We start from the raw sequence: 22,812 nt of genomic DNA, 5'->3' as shown, positions 1-22,812 counted from the left end.
CATTATATTAGTCCAAAGTCTGTGTCCAGCATTTTGTCCCCAAAACTTCAGCCTTATGTCCAGCACGTTGAAAGAAATCAGTAAATACACACATAAACCACACACAGACATATTCAATTTTTTAGTTAATTAATATCCATTCAGATTCCTTTCTACCTATATTCAAAGCAGCCAGAAAAGGAGTTAAGGGCAAGGGGTAGGGGAGCTTGGTATTTACTTAATTTCTCCAGGAGAATATCAAGTTCTCGGTAAGTAACTTAGTTATCACATATTACATAGGTGTGTACCAACTATTTTTTCATTTTGTTGTGCATATTATTTATGAACACAAAACCATTCATCTTACTTTTTATTCTTCTTCTTCCATGAATAATTTCATTTACTTTCCCCTATGATTAAGCCCTTCTCGTTTCTTAATGATTTATCTAGAATTCATTACTGTATTTTTTAAGGTATGGATCTAAAGGGATGCTTCTCCACATTCACATTTAATTACTTGTATATGCTTTTAAAAAGTTGTGTTTTATCACTGTTGTGTCACTTACTTTTTGTTACTTACATAATTTATGCAAGAAAGTTAACTCAGAGTTTCACTCAGTGAAACATAGGCCTCTATCAAGATTGGCCAGTGAAAGTACATTTATGTGTTTAAATTAAAATAGTGTGGTTCTCATTTTAAATTGTTTTGATTAATTACTGGCCTCAATTACACTAGATAAAGGGGATTCCTTACATAATTTCTACAGCTACAAAATAGATCTCAATATCTCTCTGGGAAGCCACTTCTTTCATAAAACTGCTATGGGTTTCAACAAATATTGCCATTATTGCTTAAGTTTAATGTTCTGGACTAGCCTTGTGAACCAGTTGTATAATTTAATACAATATTGAGGCTCAGCATTTTTGTTTCCCTTAGGGTTTGTTTAATCATATCGTCTGTGGAGAGAGGTGGGGCTCAGGATTGGGAAGAGTCTAGGTATAACAAAACAGAATGAATGGCCTATTTCAATTTCTTTTCAAAATGCTTTGGTTGATAGCTTTTTACACCATATTTGGTGTAACACTCCAAGCAGGCATCTGATAGTGCCCCCATTCCCAATTTCCCCAGTTCCACCCACCACCCTGCACACTATGGAAGCCTATGAATTCTGGGCTGAATGGACAACTATTTAGGGCATCCTGCGACCTACAAGAGACAATTTTTGTGTTTTCATCATTAGCCACAGATCTTTCCATTTAATCACCATCTTCCATGTATCCTTCCCAATAAACCATGTATTTATGTGACCACCATATCATATGAACCCAGCAACTCTTGGCACATTAAGAGTCCCCTTTCCAGGTTTTCTACATGCAGCCTATTATTCTACAACTCTAATGCCATCGTGTTTTGAAATCTGAATGCCTTATGAACCTCATTTGTCACTTTTTAGATGTCTTTCATAATCACCGTGTGATGATTTTTAGTTAGTTGGTATTTTAAAAACCTGCATGTTGATGGCCCAGAAATCACTACCTAATTTTATTTGGTATGTCTTCCCTTAGGTCTTCATTGTCTTTATAATTTCCTATTAATAAATCTCAAGAATTCCAAGTAAAATTTATATTAAAAATAAAGGTTTATGTCAATAGATTCACTATTGTGTGGCTTTTTTATGTTAAAGTTTTGCATCTTTAAAAAGTTTTTATGTCAATAAGAGTATTAATTGGGTGGCTTTATGTTAAGTTTTGAAGGTGGAATAATCTAATTGATATAGGGTTGCTTGATTGATGTGTTCTCTATACCACCTGCCCACTTCCACTTACTCCCACCATCCCTTCCCCTATTTTCCAGATCCCCCTCCCCTCACCATTGACCCACCCCCCACTGCCTCTCTCCCCTCCCCAATCCTCCACCTTTGACCACTCTTCCTTGGCCCACTGTCCTGTCATACTCCACCCCACCCCTTGATCCCAGTTGACGCTGAAATGATCAAGACAGTTTACACTTAACCACTAAATCTTTATTAACTGAATTTTTATTATAACATCAATACAGCATTAGTAAATAGAAATACAGAGTAAAGAGAATACAGCAATAAGATGGGGAAGGGGAAGGAGGTAGGCCAGGGGTGCATAGGCGTAGGGGAGAAGAGGCAAGGGGAAACTGACAGGGGCATAAGCAAGGGTTTTTTTCTTACCACTTGTAACTCCCATCAATATTTACCATCCATCACTATGAACTTCTTTCCAGCAACAATTTTATCCATCCATCCTGTAACTCTCTAAAGGCTTTGATCACAATCACAATCCCTGGAGTTAACACCCAGGGCAGAGCCTTTATTAAGTTATTTATCCAATCAACTTTATAACTTCTCCCACTAGGGTTTTATCCATGTCCAATTCACCCTAAATAGGTTGATCTTCCTGCAGTTCCCTCCGAGTTTACTTGAAATCTTCACAGGTAGCAATCACAGGGTAAAGGATCACAACTAAGTACACATGTCCACTTATAGAGAAATCTAAAACATAGTATCATGCTTTTAAACTAATCCCACCCACTTAAGATTACTTAATAGTCCCTCCCACCCTAAAATACTTATGATCACATTTAGCTCTATTACTTAAACTGATTACACAATGTAAGAAAAACAATGCAATTTCCCACAGACCAATTCGATATCATTCTACAGTCTGAAACAACAAAGAACTTTCAGTCCCACCAGATGTGCATTGAAAATGTACAGTAATTCCCAAGGGGCTCTTCATCTCTGCAGGTGGTCCTTCATTTCTGCCCAGGTCTTTCCAACAGTGTTCTCTGTTGCCAATCTTGGAATCATATCTGATGCTAGCTGTCTGTGGTGGATGACAACTGGATCAATTCAGGAGTCCAAGAGGTACCTGCAAACTTAAAGAGAAATCCAGACTGCACTTTGTAGATGTGCTCTTCTTATTGTGTGTACCTGCCAAGTTCACTATGCTATCTCACACGATGTAATCAAACTAACCCTCCATTTTCCAGCATCTAATACAAATACCTCATTGTTCAAACTAAATTGATCTTGCAGAAATGTATGTAAACTTACCCCATTACAGTATCTTAGGATGATATCTTCACTAGTTCTCTCCAGGTTTGCCTGACAAATGGGAGCTTCTTGATTTTTAAATTAGCACTGTAAATTTGGGCCAAAAGTCAATTTTGCCAATTTGTTTCCACAGGTCACCTATTGGCTCTGCTCACTAATTCTGATGTTTTGATTTATCTTCTTCACTTTGCTCCCTTATCTACTAACTTCTTTAGGTACTTAATTCCTTTGCTCTTTCCTTTTATGAATAGAGTCATTTTTGTTTGAAAATGCCTTCCCAAAATTAAAGCCTCCAATTAACATAAACTTGATCAACAGCAACAAGATAAAGCAATTGAGTGAAAGGAAACTTAATAAATTCTAATCCTACAGAATTTGAGATTACTTATCCTTAACACCTACATCTATAGATAGTATATTGAGCAATAGAGCATAGTACACACTGCCAAAAGCTTTTCATAAGCTTTACTAAACAGCCAAATGTGTGCCAGGGACTTCATCCATTAGTGGTCAATCCACACCACCACCACGCTCTCCCTGACTATTGTTGTTGTTCACCAACATCTCTAGACTTTTGCTTGCAGTGATGGCAAATGTCCATGTGCACATGCCAGGGCTGCAGATGCTGGCTCATTTCTAGGCCCTCTGCAGCATGAAGATCAATTAACAACTGTACATTTGACATGAAACAACTTGAATTCAAAGGTATGGAGATGGACTGATATCTGAGGTAAACTGAAGTGATGCTTCAAAATAGTCCAGAAGCACAAATGCACCGTTTCAAAAGTAAATACTCTAATTAAAACACATGAGTGACTGACAAGCTTTCTGTTCCACTGGAAAAAAAAAAAGGAAGTACTGTTTTGGATTAAGTAGCCAATGGGGTTTCTTCTTTGAATTTGTGTCATTTTAAAAGTCCCAATTGATAAAATTGAATTTTTGTATTATGTTAAAAAAGAAGATTGAAGATGAACAGTATGAACTATTATACAAATACTCCAGTTCTAAGGAGCCTCTCATTCACAGTGTTGTAACAGAAGTTCACAGTAAAGACATATTTTTTACACTACATTACTTACCAATTTTAATTAGTTTAACTCTAACAATAAGAATCGGATAGTACTTTGTAGTTCAATGGAAATAATTTTTGAAAGCAGTCACCACTCTAAAACACTGTTAAAGGACACTAGTAACCTACAGCTAAAACTGTTAGGGATTTAAACATGCAAGAATAGGGGTGGATGCAATGAACATGTGAAAGATGATGTTGATGAAAAATGGAACTTCACTGTTAGACTCCTCTCCATGACAGGCAATTTGAAATATATACCATGTTGTTTTCTACTGCTCAAACTGTTTTGGCAACTAGAGAGTGTGTTGAAACACATACTCCTTGAAGCCTGCCTCTCTTTCTCCGTGCATGGCAGCAAAATGGAGTCTCAGCCATCAGGCAGGAAGGATGATACAAATCCTGCAGGGTTAATGGCAGTAGTGAAGAATCAAACAGAAAGAGAGGTTAGACAAACAGTTCAAGGTAGTAGCAAGGGACTAGGCTAAAGGAAGTCAGGCTGTCCCAGGTCAGCCCAAAGCGTCCAGGAGACACCAGATGATGTCACTGGATTGACAACGCTTGTTGTCTGTTGCTTTGAGTCCTCTGAATTGCTTTCTGAGGTGGCTTCATCCCCTGGAGGGGATCCCTTTTCATTCTGTGATCTCTGATCCATCAGGTCACCCGGCAGGATTTGAAGTCCATATCTATCTTCAAGACAAATGCCCTAATTCCTCTCTTCAAAGACATCCCTCCCAGGCATAAGAGTGTGGGTTTGGGTGCTAAAATCACTTCCCCTCTCTAAGCATCCTAATGCTACAGTCTAATGAGGAGGTTGAAGATGAAATGCCCAAATGCATATGGAGACAGATATGGATAGATGCTTCCAAAACTTCAGCTGGTGCTCTTCCAGATAATTAACAACATTTCTGAAAATTCTTTCTGAAGTACGAGGACAAGGTGGTAACATTAGTTTAGGGTCTCTCAAGAGTTGGGTACAGATTAAGAGTCCTTTTGATTTGCACTCATTAACCTTCATACATGATTGAGAGGTGGTCACAATTCACAAATACCTAACACACCTGGAGCCACCAATAGTCTCTGGTTACCAGGTTTAACATGTGGAAGCCAGTGCTAGCATGATGATGGTAAGGTGTTGAGAGAAAGCCAGAGTCCTTGGGTACATGTGATGTGCACCAGGATGTAAAGGCACACGCAGAAGTCCATCTGAGAGGGAGCTTCCGTCTCAGGCCGGAGGTGTTTCTGTTGCAGGGGTTTTGCCTACTCCTGGGGGAAACCATCAAGTTGCTGCTCCTTGAGAATTAACAGAACCATGAAGGCAGAATTTGAAGATGGTGAAGTTTGTAAGGGTGCAGCAAAAGATCACAGAAGCCATTCTTCACTGCACCAACAATTTCGCTTCCTTAATAAGGCGTTGGTCTTCCAATGACATAGAGTACTGCAACTGTGAGAACAGTCATACCCTCCTCCTCGTCTCCCCGTCCATAAAGAAAACACATTTCCTGTGTTTGCATCAGCAGCTTCTCTGCAAATGATAAATGAAGAATCTGGCAGCCTATACTTTAGATGGTGACAGAGCTTTCAGTAGGTAAAACCCAGGCTTCCAGGATATGCTGGCAAGTAAACTTACTACAAATTTTAGTTATATTGGCAGTAGAGAGATAATTTGTTGGTAAATATTCTGTTGCCCCCCAAAAATGGTGGAAGTCTTCTTCAGGTGCTTTAGGATGTGTGCTGGTCCAGTGTGGCCCTGATCTTCCCCAGCTGTTTCAGAGAGGACTGTGCCTCAGTTGGCCTGAAGATGCAGTAGCCCAAATTAGCACACAGTCACTGATTGAGAAACTGGACAGGGACACATTTTGAGGGTACAGATCCTGAAGGGCATAACCGGTATTTACATGGTGCTGTAGGACGGTGGTGGCGGCGGCGGTGGAGGCGGCGGCGGTGGCTGCGGTGGCGGATACTGGGGTACTGGCGGCTGGCGGTACCAATGCGGATTCCAGGTGATCATCACAGGGACATAGAGCGAGCGTCCATGTCCATCTCGTCCCACTGGGTACCAGGCGAACCCTACTGGGTAGGTAGGGTAGGTGGCATAGGTGGGGTATGTTGGATATCCAGGTACTTGAGGCACGTATTCAGTATACGTAGCCAGGTGAGCTTGGTCTTCTAAATTTGGAATAGAGAGTCGAGGATACTGATTCTGGATGGTGAAACTGTTGGGAGCTCGGCAATCGTAAGAAACTTGTAGTTTCCACCCCCTTTTCACTTGGAGAACTTGGGCCCCGTTAGGCGCGACTGTCGGAGTAATCAGCCCATCTTTCACATTTCTGGCCACAAAATCTCGCAGAGCCGCCATTTCAGGTTCAGACAGTGAGTACACGTGTCCACTGGGAATGCTGTGTGCTCCAGGTATCATTTCTATGGCAGGGTCAACCAGGCGGTGGTCTGGGTAGACATTTTCATCTACTGGAGTGTACACATTCTGGACATAGTAATACCTCACTGGTTGGTAAACTCTGTACCCGTCTGCTGGGTAGTAAAATGATGGCTGTGCTGGTGGTGGGAGCGACGGTGGAATTGGCGAATACATCCGGCAGTGGTATCGACAATATTCAGAATCAAAGACGATAGACCGGGTGCTCCATGTGATGTTGGGATCATGTGTACTCAGCCAGCGCACCCCTAGGACAACGGGGAAGAATGGAGACTGAGTCACATCAAATGACAGCACCTCACGGTGATCTCCCAGGTCGACTATCAGGTCATGGGTTTCGTGGACAACTGGGCCTGATGCTATGGGACGTCCATCAATTGCTTCAACAAGTATTGGCCAGTCCTTGACTCTCAGAGGAATGCCATTTTGAGCAACGTATTCATGATCAATAAAGTTGCCAGAAGCACCAGAATCGATCATGGCTCGGACAAACAGGGTGTGTCTGCCCGGAAGATGAATCTGAAGCATCACTTGCAAGTGTGGAGATGAAGCATCATCTTGTGGGGACCTTATTATTTCTGGCCCGGTCGCTGAAGGTCCCTCTACAGCGGGGCCGGGGAGTTTCCCGCCGGTGAAGCTTTTGAGGCCTTGGCAGGACAGTTGTCGGCGTAGTGACCTCCATTTCCACAGTAGAGGCAGAGGTTCAGCTTTCTGCGTCTTTCTTTTTCTTCCTGGGTCAGACGCATGCGGGCACCTCCCACAGGCTCTGTTGGATCCACCTGGTGGTGGCTTGTGATATGAGGCAACACGAGAGCACGCGGTGGGGAGCGTGGCTTGCGAGCTGCAGCGGCCCTGGCCAGCCTTCTCTCGATGTGGATGCACTGGCCGATCAGTGCAGACAGTGACTTGGCAACTTCAAGGCGTGACAGCTCCACCTGAATGTGGTCACTGAGGCCCTCATGGTACTGGTCAATCAGTGCAGGTTCATTCCAATCCAGGTCTTGGGCAATCATCTGGAAAGCGCTGGAATAGTCGATGACTGACCCCATGCCTTGGCGCAGACGTCTGATCTTGCGTTTGGCAGCCTCCCGCCTCTGGGGGTCTTCAAAGACGTGCTTCATTTCGGTCATGAAGGCTGGGTAGTTGTGCATTAGGTAGTGGGATCGCTCCAGCTTTGCAGAGGCCCAGCGGGCAGCACGGCCGGTCATCATGCTTGTCACGAAGCAGACACGGACGCGATCAACTGAGAAATCTCTGGTGCTCTTTTCCATGAAGAGCTGGCACTGAGCCATGAAAGGAACCAGCATGTCTGGGTTGCCATCAAACTTCTCAGGAAGGTCATCTGGGCACTCTTCCTCTAATGGAGTAGGTGGGGCAGCCGCTGCTGCAGCACCTCGGAGCTCGATGTCATCCTCCTCATCTTGAGTGGCAGGCTCCACTTGCTCACGCAGGGTGGTGTTCTCCTCTGTGAGCTTCTGCACCTGGTTCTGCAGGTTGTTGTTCTCCTCCGACTGCTTCATGACCTTCTCTCTGAGGTTGTTGATCTCTTCAGAGAGATCGTCCCGCCTGCGTTCTGCCAGGTTGGGGATGTACTGGCCCCTTTGGCCTGGGCGTAAGGAGGAGGAAGAGGAGGAGGAGGAGGAGGAGGATGAAGCAGAGGAGGAGGATGACGAAGCAGAGGAGGGGCCGTTGGGGGGAGGAGGAGGAGGAGGAGGTGGGCAGTCGGGCCCCAGGGTGAGAGTTGGGCCGGGAGGAGACCTCCCAGGGGTAGCTTCACTCCTGTGGGGAAGGAGGCCTGGATCCTGGCCTCCTCTTCCACCCTTCCTTCTTTTTGTTTTCAAAAGCTTTTTGTTTCTGTAAATGAGGATAAAAGCACACATTCAACATAGGCATTCAAAACAGCACAACACAAAGATTTTCACATTTAAGGTATCTACCTCTTTGTTCTACTTGCTTAAGAGTTAATAAATAAAAACCTTGCAAAGAGACAAAGAAGTAAATTAGAATAGGTAACAAAAAATACTCCACTTTTTGATGCCAAATGACCTTTCCACCTCAAAAATCACCAGCTCCTTACAATTCAACAACACATAGCTAACAGCATGCCTACCTTTACTGACTATAAAAGAATGCTGAGATACTCCCCAACAAGTACTTTTGTATGGAGAGAATACATCAAGAAACTTACAAGGCAAAGATAAACACCTAATAAATTTACACAGGATAAAGGAAGCCAAAATGAGAAGTTATCTGAAAACAGCAAATATTCTAGCCAATAGTGAACCATACAAAAGAAGGAAGGAATTAAAATTGCAATGCCTTATTCATCAACCCTGGGGGCAGGAGGCCCTCTGGCCAATGTCAAGACCCTGGTTCACCTCTGCAGAGAATGACTGGTTATCAAGACAACCACTATAAGCCACAAAAACCACAGGATTTTCTAAATTACTTGTCTGACCTAATGTGCTTCTCAAAGAGAATTCCCTATGGGACAGAAATGCAACTGAACAGCAACATGTGTCTAGTTTCCTTCCTTACGCAGTCAATCAACAATTGATGCCTCCTAAGAGGAGCTGGGCTATTGAAATGGGGCATTCAAAGAAGCCCAATAATAGAAACACCTCAAATTTATAAGTATGTAATTAAATAATGCAGGTAAAGCACATAATGCATATTTAATAACTTTCTGTGTGAAGAGACTGGGATTAAGAAGAGGGAGGGACTGTAACTGTGACAACCCCAGCATACATTTCCCACCTACAGATTTTTTTTTTTAAATACTGTGTTGCTCAAATCCAGAGCATCCTTTTTTTTTATTTTAATACTGTTATCAGTTATCAGTTTTCAATTCTAGTTTTTAAATAAGATTGTCAGCACAGCTCCACCCAAAAGTTCATAATTTAGAGCATGACTGGGCTGTGCTCCTAGGGGTGAGTAGACATGTGTTTGGGGGCGGGGGAAGATTAAATATTCTAATGATGGGTATGGTGATAATAATTCACACATACAATAAATCATTTCACAGTGCCTATGTAATACCTGAATGCATTTAGAGTTAATTAATTATTTTAACTTTTCATTGATTTTTAAATGAGAATCAAATTCTCGTATTTGGAAAACTTTAGGGAAGTGTTCAAGTTTAAAAACTCTACATAAAAAAGGCAAAATGCCTATTCACTCAATTTTAAGACTCCTCTTAATTCTGTAGGCCCTTTCCCTGCCCCACCCCTGCCACCCACAGTCATTTTCACTATGCCCTGTGCTATTGGTATGGCCTCTCTAAAAGAGTGGCTATACAGCAAGCAGAGTCCTTAAGGGACAGAACTTACTGTGCCATTTTAAGAGTTACTACTTTAATAATTTAGGCTACAAAACATAACTGACATTCAGATTATATGTTCTAAAATATTCTGAAAGTTTAGGAAAAATCAGAAGATACAATTAACACATCACAGGCTATGTTATTTTCTTTCCCAATGCCTTAAAGACAATTGTATTTGTGACACTCAGAATATAAGGTCACAAAATAATGCAATTTTTATTTATTAAGAGTTTTAATGTCCCACTAAAAAAACAACTAATAAGCACAGGTCAGGTGACTCAGGTGCCAGTTCTGTCATTTAAACATTAATACTTTGAAAACCTAGAGACAAGACTTCTAAAAAGGCCTTCACAGCATGGCTTGGCACAGCCTGACCCAGGTCAGGAAGGTTAACAACCTACATGCTGTCACTACAGTCACTGGGATGAGCTTTTACTGAGGCCGCAGTCTGATGGTTTTAACATCTGAAAAACATAATGATAGGACAGAAATAATAGTACGTTAGGAAATCAGCAAATAATCACTCTGTTGTTTGGGGAAACAAGATCAATAGGTTTTTAAAATTCAAATGCTTTTGGTGGACAGAAAGGAACATAAAAGTGAGAAGAGACTGGAGTCAAGACAATAAGGAGCTGCAACTCTAATTCAGGATGCATCCCCCACCTCACCCCTTCAAACAAATTCAGGGCCTTACTTGGCCCGCAAGGTCACCAGTTTGAGACCCCCTGACCTTTACCAGTGTCAGTTCTCCAGCCCCCATCCCCAGGATTTTTCATTTGGGGGTGGGATTCTTGATCCTAAAAGAGACAACTGCTCAGAGCAGAGTAGTTTAACCATTAAAAGAGATAGGGTAGTGGGCAGGCAGGTTAACAGTCAGTGTTGTGTAAAGTTTAAAAATGTTTTAACCCCAACTGGAGCATCAGTTAACACGGGAATAGGAGCATTGTGATTTGAATTACAGAATTCTGGCTCCTTAGACACCTCCCTTAGTAGGGACTAGATTGGGGAGGCAGGGTCAAAAGGCCCCATTCCTAAAACCAGGAAGGACCCATGGCATAAAGCTATGCCACTTAGGACAGATGCCATCTTTACACATGAGAGTGTAAAGAGAGTTCAGTGTTAGTCATTTGGAATTAAATACATTTGATTAATCTTTGACTCTTCATAATGACTTAAAATTTCTATCCCTCAAACACACCAAAGAGCAATAGTAGCCAAAAACTGACACACATTAAATATCCCATTAGAAAATGACACTTCATTAAGCAACTCTTGTTTACATTTCCAAATGTCCTATTTTCTTACCATGCACTATATGTGAATTGCAAATTATATTAATGTGCACATTTTTGCCATTGTTTTGAACTTCTTTAAAATGTAGAAACAGAATTTCCAATGACAAGGAGGGTCAGGGTGTCAAGATGGGTAAAAAGGGAGTGGGAACTTAATGAAAGCTGTAATTATTATAAGCATATGTCATCTGGAGATTATATACTTGTTGGGGTGTGGGGAGGTGATGTGTGAGATTTTGGGGAGCCAAAGCTCGCACAGTCCCCTGCAACAAAATCCTGGCTTATAATATGTGGAACCAGGTTTAAAAATTCCATTTATACCTAACTGGCAGTAAGGTATAAATGTTTCATATTGCTGTTTAATATTGCCAGCTAAGGTCCTCAATCTGTATTTTGTAATGTGACCAGTTTGTTACTTTACACAAATTTTAAATATGAAAATTCCACACCATTAAATCATCTACTTGCTCCAACTTAGTTTTTGCTTTTTAGTTTTAAAAAAGCTAATTATTTTGAATATTTTAAATTAAATTAGTTGTTATGTATTATAATTACAGCTTACATTATTGGAGTTTAAAATGCATTTTTAAAACAGATCCTGTTAAATGTGAGATAAGGTAAGCAATACTTTGGACAACCCAGCACAGCAAAGCACCATAGGAAAAAGCCAGGAGCAAGAAGCCAGAAAACACTAAGGAAGACACTGAATAAACCAACTTACTCTGGTTATTTAACACATTTAACTAATGTCTACCATGGGCCAGGCACAATTACTAAATATGTAGGCTGGGCTAACCCCCTAGAGCTCCAAGAAGAAAACTCCAGTTTCACAGGCATGCAGATAAACACCTTATCCTCTCTCAGAGGCCAACCCAGCAGCGCCAGTAAGCCACTTAGAACTCCTATGATACACAGTCCAAGTTGCTCATTTTGCCCATCAACGAATCTGACTCCAAGTAGTTCCTACCAAAAAGGTCCATAGTGTCTTAAAAAAAAACAAAAAACAAAACTAAGTGTGCAAATATTTAAAACATTTTTCATTTCTGGTAAAAATTCTTAGCTGTACTGCCCTTAGAGGTGCCAGCCGTGTCAGTTTAGAAGCACCCTTTATAACCCACTATCAGGAGTTTAAATTGGGTATTATGTTATTTAACATATGCAAAGCACTTATTAAAAGTGCTTATAAGCGCCATGTATAATTACTATTGTTGTTAATTCTTTTAACTTATTATTCTTATATTTGTTAGACACTAGTGGATAAATAGCAAAGCCGGCTCAGCAGAGAAACCACAGAACAGGGCTGTAGAGCAAGGATCGGTTAATGCAGGCGCGCAGGCGCGCAGGCACGCAGGCGCAGAGGTGGGATGAAAGGGAGGGGCTGGGGTCTCGCACTGCGCAGGTGCAGGCGGGCTCTGGGGAGGCGGGGGCCACATGCTATCTCAGAGGAGGCTGGCTCAGGGAGGGGCCAAGCTTTGGAGAGGCAGGGTCTGGACAAGCCACCCCATGGGAGGTAGGCTCTGGGAGAGGCGGGGCCTGGGGGAGCTGCCCCATAAGAGGCGGGCTCAAGGGGAACCGCCTCAGAGGAGGCAGGCTCAGGGGGAGGCGGAGCCTGGGAGGCAAAGTCTAGAAGGCGCGCTCTGGGAAGGCGCGCTGCAGAGGAGGCGCGCTCTGAGTAGGCGCTGGGAGGCGCTAAGTCCACTTTGAGCAGATACTGCAGAGAAGGCGCACTAGAATGGGCGGGGCTGGCCGAGACTGGCTGCATGCCTCTCCCAGGATCACCCCCTCCCAAAACCCCTCCCACCAGCCTCCAATAGCCAGATTCATTTCATGCAACAAGAGCAGTCCACCCCCAAATCCAATCCCCCCTCCAATACTAAGGAGCACCAACAGTTTTCACAAACTGTTGCTGGACACCACTTCCCGCCACTACAACTACACCACCACTTCAATCAAATGCAACTAGGCAAAGCAGCCTGCCCTGCCGCCACCATAGGATTCCCTTTTACACGTAACTCAGCACCCCTCCACTCCACTCTATAGCAGGAATGGTGTGCGCAGAATGTTAAACACTAATATTTGCCTGGGGCTCCATTTTGTTTTAACAGCACCATCATGCAGAGAACCGTCCTGCAGAAAAACAGAGTGGGAGCCATTCCAAAAGGTGTGCTACAGACAAAGGGTGGGGTCTCTAAGAGAGTAATCTTTGCTGCTCGTTTCCCTTTAGATTTTTTTGTAGCGCAAAAGTGTAGCTTGTGTGCCTCTGCAGCTGTTATTACTTTGTAGCGCTTTTAAGGTGTAAATTTTCTGCAGCTCATGTACCTCTGCAGTTCTTGTGCCTTGTAGCGCAATGAAGCGCCGTTATAGCGCTAATCTTCTGCAGCTCAGATTTCGTAGCGCATTTAAAGCGTGAATCATATATCGCTGTTTATAACGCACTGAAACGCTCATCAGTTCCTAGCGCCACTGAAGCACCCATCAGTCTGTAGCGCATTTGAAGCGCTTATCAATTTGTAGCGCATCAAAGAGCCAATTAGTTTTTAGTGCGTATCACTTTGTAGCGCGTTTGAAGAGCAAATTGCAAATTGGTCTGTAGCTCAGGTCCATCTGCAGCTCATGGTCTACAGCCCTTATCTGGACTTGGGTCTTGGAAATCAAAGCCCTGAAGGCTTGGTTTTCCAGCCTGTTTTGGGGGTACAGCCAGTGAAGGCGTGACAAGATTTGCGTGGAGACACTCAGGGACACTACTCCATCTCCCGCAGCTCCCGATAAAAACAGGGAATGAAGGTGATCTTAAAAAAAAAAATCCTCACCGCATACTCACCACGCGAGGACTCCTCTGCGAAGACAGGAAGAACGGGATCCCACACCTGTGCCACGCGTGGGTTCCGCTGGGTGCTCTGCAGCCCGGAGTGGCTCCGGACGCGAGCCCGCTCAGCGGACCTTTCGCGAGGCTCGGTGGACCCTCTCTGCTGTTCTCCCCAGGGCGTAGCCAGGGTTCTTCGACACACACCAACCGAAGTTGAAGCGCGTGTACCCGGAGCGCCGACTGGGAGCCTTATATAGGCTGAACAGAGGAGGGGGGCGCCAAATCCCAGCGTGCTCCGCGGGTTAGGGGGGCGGAAGGGAGCGGGGCGGGCGGGGGGATGGGGTGTGGGGGCTGGGGCCATGGCCATGCTACACTGGCCCGCCGCTAGAGGGAGTACGGGATTAAGGAGGGGGTGCAGGATGCTGATGCTGAACTGGCCAAGCTGGAAGGAAAGAAGAAAGGGAGGGGAGGGGAGAATCGAGGACGGACGGCCTAGCCAGGCCAAGAATGCAATTGCCCCTGTGGTGGGAGCTGGGAAACCCTTGTGCTTGGACGGGAGAGGGTCGGGGGACACGCAGGATGAGCCCCGCGACCACTGGCACCTTCTTGCTGACAGGTTAGTGGCCCGCGCGCGACTGGAAGTCTTGGAGCCAACAGGCCGCCTCCCCATCCCCCTGCCCGGGTTTTGGGTACCGGGTGTATTTTCGGGGCATCAACTCTTGTTGCCCCCGTTCCCCCTGCACCACCCCTCCAGGATACTCAGCACCCCACTTCGAAGGTCCTGTGCGTCCCATTCCAGGCTTGACCCCTGGCCTTTTCTTCTCCGCGCCCCCGCGGGCCCCTCCCTGAATGGAGAGCGCAAAAATTCCATTTCCAATTTACATTCCTAACCTCCCCCCACCCGACACCCGCCCTCCCCAGCTGGGGCGGTGGACCTTTCCCGATCCCCGCAGCAAGAGCTGGGGGTCACTGCCCATTTTTCTGGGGGTGGGGGGCAGGCATTGCCCGCAAATGGGGCTCTGCGGCCCAGAGGAGAGCCATAGGAAATGGATGTCAAGCTGCGTCCACTTCTACACAAACACGTTTTTCTCTTTTTTTTTAATCCGATGGGGAGAGAACAAAAATACGCGTTTAAAACATCCAATTCTCCCTTTTTTCTAAGTGCACTTCTCGGCAGCGGAAATCTCATTTTTCTTGGTTTTACAGAGCAGGAAAGCGGGATTATGAATTGCTGAGGGCTAAACGGGGCATTCAGGTCAGCGGTAACCCCAGCTTGGGGCCAGAGACGCTGCAAACAGTACCGTTTGCCCTACCAAGTGCACTATTTCGAGAAAGCCAAAACAATTAAACGCAGCTGTGGATGGCTTCAATGTGCCTGGCGGGCTTCGGAGACTTCCAGCTCTAGGCTTTCGGTGGTGATTACGTGGTTTACGCAGAGACCTAGCTCTCCCTGCAACGTTACATTTTTCTAAACCTTGTAGAGTGAATGAATACATTTTATTCACGGTAACCGCGCGTTTAAGCCTTTCAAGCCTGTTGCTGATAGTCGGCCATAAATATTTGTGTTTACTTACGCCCATAAAAATACATATTTTAAATTACAGAAAATTGCACTGAGTTATAAGACTCCAAAATACTGATGAGGAAGGATGCCGTAGGAAAAAAAAAGCCTTAACGCAGATTTCCTTTTAAGTGCCTCGGAGTGTTAGGCTCTGAGAAAATGGACAATCTGTTGATAGTTTTAGTAAAAGAAGTTTAAGTGGAAAACCAAATTGTCTACGGCTGAATGAGGTTCCTGAAACACTGATGAGACACATTAGTATTTGAAGGCTAAAACTGAGCCTTAGTAACACTGCTGCAGGTTATTTTATACTTTAGAGGATAAATAAGAATTTGACCCGTTGTAGATGGCAGGGTAGTAGGGATCATACTTAAAGCGAACCTTTCTAAGAACAAACAAAAGGGTGGCACATTTACTGAGATTTTTGCTTTTTTATCAGAAATAAAATATTAACCATTAGATAAATGAAGTGCAGATTTCAAACAGTGAAAGATAGGAACTACGGTGAACACAATTATACTTCCTTGAAGTGCCATTTAATTTTTAGGCTGTTCACCGTTTTCTGCAGATAGACCAATTTCAGGATCTCTTGTGTTTGCTAGAGTACTGTTTTGGTAATCGCCAGACTGTCAAATTCTTATTATTTTTTTTTTTATCCAGTAAAGTTACTTCACCTCGTTGTTAGTTGACACATCCTTTTTTTCTAAAAAGGTTAACTTAAAAACCAGTATAGATACAGGGAAAATTCAATTTTAAAAATCTATCTCAAAGACTTTCAAAGTTTGAACAACATTCAACCAATTTGATACTTTATTTCAAAATGTTAACCAGGATATTTTTGGTAAAAAAAAAAAACTTTCATATTATTCTTATCATACTAAAAGTAATTTTTATTCATTGTACAAAATTCAAGGGAAAACATTCCAGAAAACTGGAAAAAAATCAAAAAGAAAATTAATATCACCTGTAACCAACCTCTTCATCCTGAGCTAACTAGTAAACATTATAGAGTCTACTGTTTTGACTTTTTCTTTGCATATGTATGTGCCTAAATACATATATGCATTTCATAGAGTTGCATATGTGTAATTTCTAAAAATTAAAAATGGGATCAAATTAATTTTCCTCCATTTCTTTTCAAGGAGGCTTAACTGTCAAATAACAAGTTTGCAGTTTTTTTAAAGAAAGAATAGTAATTGCTTTTCTAATTGAAAGTTGAAACAACATTAATACATAATTATTTAAAACCAGAGAACTGAGGATATCCTCTAATCTCATTATTCTAACATATTCTAAGAAATTTTGGTGTATTTCCTTGCATTTTTTTATTTCTCTACATATGAAATAGTTTTTATTTCGTTTAGAAATAAGACCAATAGATAAGCAGTGTTGATAAAACTTTTTAAATCTAAGACAACAAAATAGTATTAAAAATAAAAACAAAAATACAATGTTAGTAGAGAAATACTTTAGATAACATTTTTGTATTACCCCAAACAACAAAGCAACATTAAAAACCAACTCCCTCTAAAACTATAGGTAAGAATTTTAAACACTTTTTGACATTTAGTATTACAAGTGAATTTTGGATTTTCTCAGTTATTTGTTCCCAGTGTTGACTATTACTTATTATGCACAAGATTACTTGTAGAGCAAAAAGGGGTGTTGACGTACATTATTTATTAAGGTACTAATGTTCATTATTTACTTTGTCAATAAGTGGGAAGTGTATTTGGACATCTAAATACATTTTTCTGAGAAATTTTCTGTGGCTCTATGAAGCTGATGTTTTACTATCTGTATTTAACTTCTAGTGTAGAGGGAAAATACTGTTTCAAAACAAAGTGGGGTTTTTACTTGTCCAATAATAACTGGACTTTCTAGTTGGACATTTTATCTATGTTAAGTGACAGTATGCTGTGTGTGGATCAATGAACCTGCTGACTTACTGCATGCATTGGCTTAACTCATAGTGTGGTAGGGAGATCTATTTCTAAGCTAGGTAAAATTTTCAGTTGTCAAATACTAACTGAACTTAGGATATGATCATTTTATCCACTTATTATAAGAGTTTGCCATAAATCTAAAAGCTCTTGGTTTGCCTCATATATTTAGCTTAACTTCTAATACAGTGGACGAATTGTATTTCTAAGCAAAGTGAAATTTTCACTTGTCTCTCAGATGTTGAAAATAGCAAGGGACAGCACCAGAGAAAACTGCTGAGATAACCTCAAAGAAATAAAGATAACATGCATCCAGTTTCTAACAGTGGTTTTCTACGTAGGAAAACCATTCTCTAAAGAAAATGCTGAAGGCAGTGAAGAAACCCTGACATGTTAAATTCTCAAATACACAGATTGTTTGGGATTCTAATAACTGAGGATGTCCTCTGATCTCACTGTTTTATGATATTCTAAGAAATTTTGGTTATTTCATTGCATTTTTTTATTCCTGTACATATGAAATGATTTTTATTTTGCTTACAAATAGAATTTTCTAGGGAAAAAACCAACATCAATAAATAGTTTTGATAAGACATTTTTTCTAAAACAATAAAATATTAAAAATAAAAACAAAAATATGATAGATATTGGAGATCACATTTTCTCCAAAATAACCAGCTCTTTCTTTTTCTTTTTTATTAACTGTCCACACTTACTATATCTGATCCCTGTTCTTAAAACTTACCCTTTCTTAGTTCTAAACACCAAAGTGCAAATTCTGTTGCTGATCTTATTTCTTACTATTATTAGTGTAAAAAGGACTCTAGGTGAGGACATGATGTGGGTTTATATGTTCATTAGAGATTGTTGGGCCAGATTATTGCTTTAGACCAGAGCTTCAGAGAAATATTAATATGATGATTTTTTTTTCCATCCTTTCCAACCTCTCCATAGACACAGAGAGACAAATGTGATTGATAGACAGACAGACATGGACAGACACATACACAGAACATCCAGGCTTTTTCTAAACTTCAGGATCCAATTCTCCCATCTGCTATAAACCTGATTTCCAGAAACTTAAGCCAAAACAGGAATGAGAAATTGAAAAAAAAGACAAACTAGTGTTTCTAAGGATCAACAAGTCTTTTCAAATGAGTATTTCTCCTATTGGGTTTTCAGATTGGTGGGATCAGATAGAGTGTCAATGCCCTCAAAGCTGTTGCACATGAACAGCTTTCCAAGCAAAAGTCTGTCAGCAAAAATCCCCATATCTTCAATTTTTTTAAACAATGTAACTAGTTTGACTAGAACAAACATTCCCACCCATGCTCCTTCCTCGTTCTAGTCTTTGTTCCGTGTGCATATATCTTTTACATGACTAATTATAATGTGTAGATTTTTTACACTTTGTTTTGAAAGATAAGTGAATCTGGCTTTCAGCGAAGCATCTGTCAAGGCTGTAGGCTGCTCTTGTGTGTGAGATGGGGTGTAGAACTAGCAGCATTTCTCTGTGAGCGTGAGGCAGGCTGAACCAGCACTCCCCCAGGTCTGTAAGTTCCTGGGCTTGGGTCCGGGAGTAATCCCTGGTGAAGGATCATAAGCCTTTGACCTGGATCTTCTCTTCTCTAACATTTTTATGAAAGACTTTCATGAAGATCTAGGAGCTTGCTTTTAAGATCCATTGATAACATGAAAAGGGATAACTGTTACAAAGAGATAACAGAATTTAGAGTTAACATAGTTGAAATAGGCTGCAGTGCTATGCAGAAAGATATTTTATAGCAGTAAATGCATCATCATTGATGGGTAAGGAAGAAGTTGAATTTATATGCTGGCAATTTTTTAAGGAAAAGGTTAATGTGAACCAGCGGCATGATGTGTCTATAAAAGAATCAAATTTAGATTCTGGTAGTAGTATAGTGTCTATATGTCACAATAATTAATAGTACCTTACTCTAATTAACCACATCTGTAGTATTGTGTCCACTTCTGGCTGTCACATTTAAAGAGAGACGTTGATTGACAAATTAGACAACTTCCAGAACAGTCTGTGGGGATGGTGAGGGGTTTGACAATCCTGTCATAGGAGGTATCCTCAAAGAGTCTGGAAATGTTTGGTTTTAAGACAAAGTAGACATAAAGTCTCTTCTGCTTGTTTCCGGAAATAGAACAAATAACAGTGGGTAAAAGGTAGCGATGGATTTCAACTTGAGACCTTTCAAACAGTTAGTGCAGCTCAGCAAGGGAATCAACTTAATACCTTTACTTGGTCTATTCTTTAAAATATCAGAAATACTCACCTTTCTTGCAATGAATATTTAATCTGAAAGCCAGGATAATATTTTGGTGTGAGACAGCAAAGATACTTGTGAAGGAAACACTTTATTTTTTCTGATAAACTGCCTAGGAAGAGTAGTCCTCTGTGTTGCAAGCTGATCTCTTACAACTTGGAAATAGTTGCAACAGGAGAACTTAACACATTCCTTGCTCCCTTCTCATTCCATTTCAAACATGAAAATCTGAGGAGAGAAATTAAGATTTTTTTTTTTTCCTGTAAAGTATCCTGGCCTTAACTTGCTTCCTACAGTAATTCCTTTCCTGGTGTTTCTTGCTAGGCTGGGAGCAGGCTTGTGGCCATGGATGTGGGGGTGCCCAGAGTTAAGGGGGTCCAGCCACTGCTGGATGCTGGTCCAGGACAGCTCAGCCCTCAGCTGCCAGAGCCTCTTACCCTTGCGGAAATGTAGGACTCTTCTCCCTTCTGCAGTTTTTTCCTCCCTCTTATATGTCCTTGCAATGCCAACCATTAGGATTTTTAACTTGTCAGTAGCAAATAAAACCTTTCAGTCCAAAGGGGCTTCTGACCCTGTGCTCTTCTAACTTCTCACTGCGTCAGGTTAGCCTAGTTTCTGACTGCGAAAGGGGCGCATTCTTAGTGTCTCAAACATGTCTTGGGGTAATTTTTCTTCCCTTTGTGTCTGACTACTGACTCATTTTGATCACCATATCTAACTTTGAAAATGTGATTTCTCAAAATTAATCTGTGGAGTATTCACACAGGACCCCACTTCTGAGAAGTGATAACCTGTGTGGCATCTGACTCCACAGAAACTATTTGTAAGGCCTGGAGCCTTGAAAACTAAGGGGGACTTGGATGAGAAATGCAAAGACAGAGTTCTTCAGTCATCTTATTAAAACAACTTTTTCCTGCTGCTTTTTTCTCCCTCACCCAGACCTTTCTCCTCCACTCAGATTGTTAGGTCAGAAATATGGTCACCCTAACTCTCACTGCGTGAAATACATATTTAATGTCAAACAAGTTTCTCCTCTCCTTTTTTTCCTCTTTTGTAGAAGTGCCAGGCACTTTAGTGGGATCGTAATAATGCACAGGGCAACGTGATGGCTCGCTTCCCAGGAGTTGAAGATGCCACAGGCATTCCTGGGCAGAGCTCATATTTCGGAGAGAGAAATGCTTAAAGATGAGCTTCTGGCTTGTCAACTCCCACTCACCTGATCCGTAGGCGGCTACTTGCATTTCCTTGAATGCAGTGTTTGCTCCTGGGCTTGGAAAGTAAATAATCCCCAATGTTTACATTTTAAACCTTCAAGAAATTATCTCAGGAAATAAATAGCCTCAACACATAAATTGCTGGCATGATTATTAATGTTACATTCTTGAAAAAATTAATATGTAAGTAAAGCTAAAATGCTGTTTTCTTCTTGGGTCTTTCGGTAGGATTTTTATTTTTTGTGTGCAATATTTATGCAATAGCCATTTAAATGTGTTTTATTACTTAAAAAGCACTCATCTTCGGCATATCTCACTTTCTACTTAATTGGCTTGGATTAATCAGACTTTTAGAATAGATCTTCAACATTCTGTACGTGCTACGGGAATCGCAACGGCATCTGTTGTGACATGGAAGGCAGACTTTTTCTTTTCTGGCAAGTGAAGCTGCTCATTGCAAAAATGTTTAGGAGTGAAGCAGCTCTGGAGTAAAATGCTTTCCCATTCTTCAGCTTTTCATTCATTCATCTGGTCACCACTTCGATTATTATGGAGATTTGGCGCTCACCGCGAATTCGAAAGAAGAGATCAGAGTTAATTTTCCTATAGCAGTTTAAAAGTGAAATATTTTAGTCCCGATTTCTTCAGCAGTAGGGACAGAAGTAAAATTGATCTTTTACCTTGCAATACAGAGGAAAGGAAAAATTGGTCCCAAGGCTTTTGTTGTTTTGTTTTGTTTTGTTTTTCTCCGTAGCAAATTGGTGTTTCTGTGCGGTAAAATGACCCTGGCTTCTCTCTCCTGCAAGATAGTTAATCAGCGTAGCACCTTTAACATCTTTCATTTTCTTTGGTTAGGGAGTTAATTCTAATCCAGGAGCAGTGCTGCAGAAGTGGAAGCGGAACAGGTTGCTGTGTGTACCGTTAGTTTTCGTCCAGCCCTTTTACTTCCTGGAGTTTAGCTGACAGCTGTATGCATGCAAGTGCTCAAAGATGAAAGTATAAGGAGGCTTATTGTAGTATTGATAGTAAGAGTGAAAAACCAGGAAATCTCACTGGTAGTTTACCAACTAGTAATTCTTTGATTTATTTTTTGGGTGTCGACTGGTTCTGAGACTGTAGTAGATGCTGGGGAATACGTGGTCTCAGGCACTACAGAACTTTTACATTAGTGGGGATGACAAAGATTAATCAAGTAATCCCACATATAAATATGCCCTTAGAACTATGTCAAGTGTTGCAAACATTCTAGAATTTCTAAGTGGAGTATTTGACCAGGCAGGGGAATTAAGGAAGGCTTCTCTGAGGAAGTACTCAGATCCTAAGGATGAGTAAATGTTAGTGAGGTGAAGAGGAAAGGCATATTTGAACTAAATGGGAGAGCTATGTAGAGGCCCTGGGGGAGTTGACATGACAAACAGAAGGTGCTGGAAGTATTCCAGTGAGGTTGCAGCCGAGAGAGAAGGAGGAGTCCAATATAAAAGCAAGCTAGATAGGAGGTCAGGGAGCAAATTTCCCAGGACCTGTTAGACCTCCTTAAAGAGTGTAATCTTTATCCTAAAACCTATGGGAAGTCTTTGGAGAGGGATTTAAGCAGGCCAAGATCAGATTTGCATTTCAAAAAGAGCACTTTGGCTACTTTGTGAAGAAAGGGTTTGAGGGGTCAGAATAGATTGCGGCATACCAGTTCAAAGGCCACTACAATAATCCAGGTTAGAGAGGATGCCCTCCTGGGCTAGGGTGGTGATGGGGAGATAAAGATAGGAGGGATCTTTTGAAGAGTAAATATCAACAGTAGTGGGTCAAGGATTG

General features: G+C 41.8%; 2 protein-coding genes across 12 annotated transcripts in view; one reads left to right on the top strand and one right to left on the bottom strand.

Annotated features, from left to right (window-relative positions):
• Nucleotides 1–1,981: 1,981 nt before the first annotated feature.
• On the bottom strand, nucleotides 1,982–14,246 carry PEG10 (paternally expressed 10). The gene is given in 3 exon segments (XM_036894527.2): nucleotides 1,982–7,200; nucleotides 7,203–8,425; nucleotides 13,996–14,246. Coding segments are annotated over 3 exon segments (2,400 nt in total). The 5' UTR covers nucleotides 14,001–14,246; the 3' UTR covers nucleotides 1,982–6,028.
• A 161-nt stretch (nucleotides 14,247–14,407) lies between these two features.
• SGCE (sarcoglycan epsilon) overlaps nucleotides 14,408–22,812 on the top strand; it is a 64,861-nt gene continuing 56,456 nt past the window's right edge. For 5 of the 11 annotated variants that reach the window (XM_036894517.2, XM_057504526.1, XM_057504525.1 and 2 more), the window contains exon 1: nucleotides 14,409–14,607. In XM_036894517.2, the coding sequence (XP_036750412.1) occupies nucleotides 14,499–14,607 (109 nt within the window). In that variant the 5' untranslated portion in view covers nucleotides 14,409–14,498. Of the gene's footprint in view, nucleotides 14,608–22,812 lie in introns of all 11 variants that reach the window. The other 6 variants (XM_036894511.2, XM_057504524.1, XM_036894515.2 and 3 more) reach the window with 3 other exon arrangements.

This window comes from Manis pentadactyla, chromosome 7 (assembly GCF_030020395.1).
Source record: "Manis pentadactyla isolate mManPen7 chromosome 7, mManPen7.hap1, whole genome shotgun sequence".
Lineage (NCBI taxonomy): Eukaryota > Metazoa > Chordata > Mammalia > Pholidota > Manidae > Manis > Manis pentadactyla.
The sequence above is the reverse complement of the archived record's forward strand: the minus strand, read 5'-3'. Positions and strand labels throughout refer to the sequence as shown.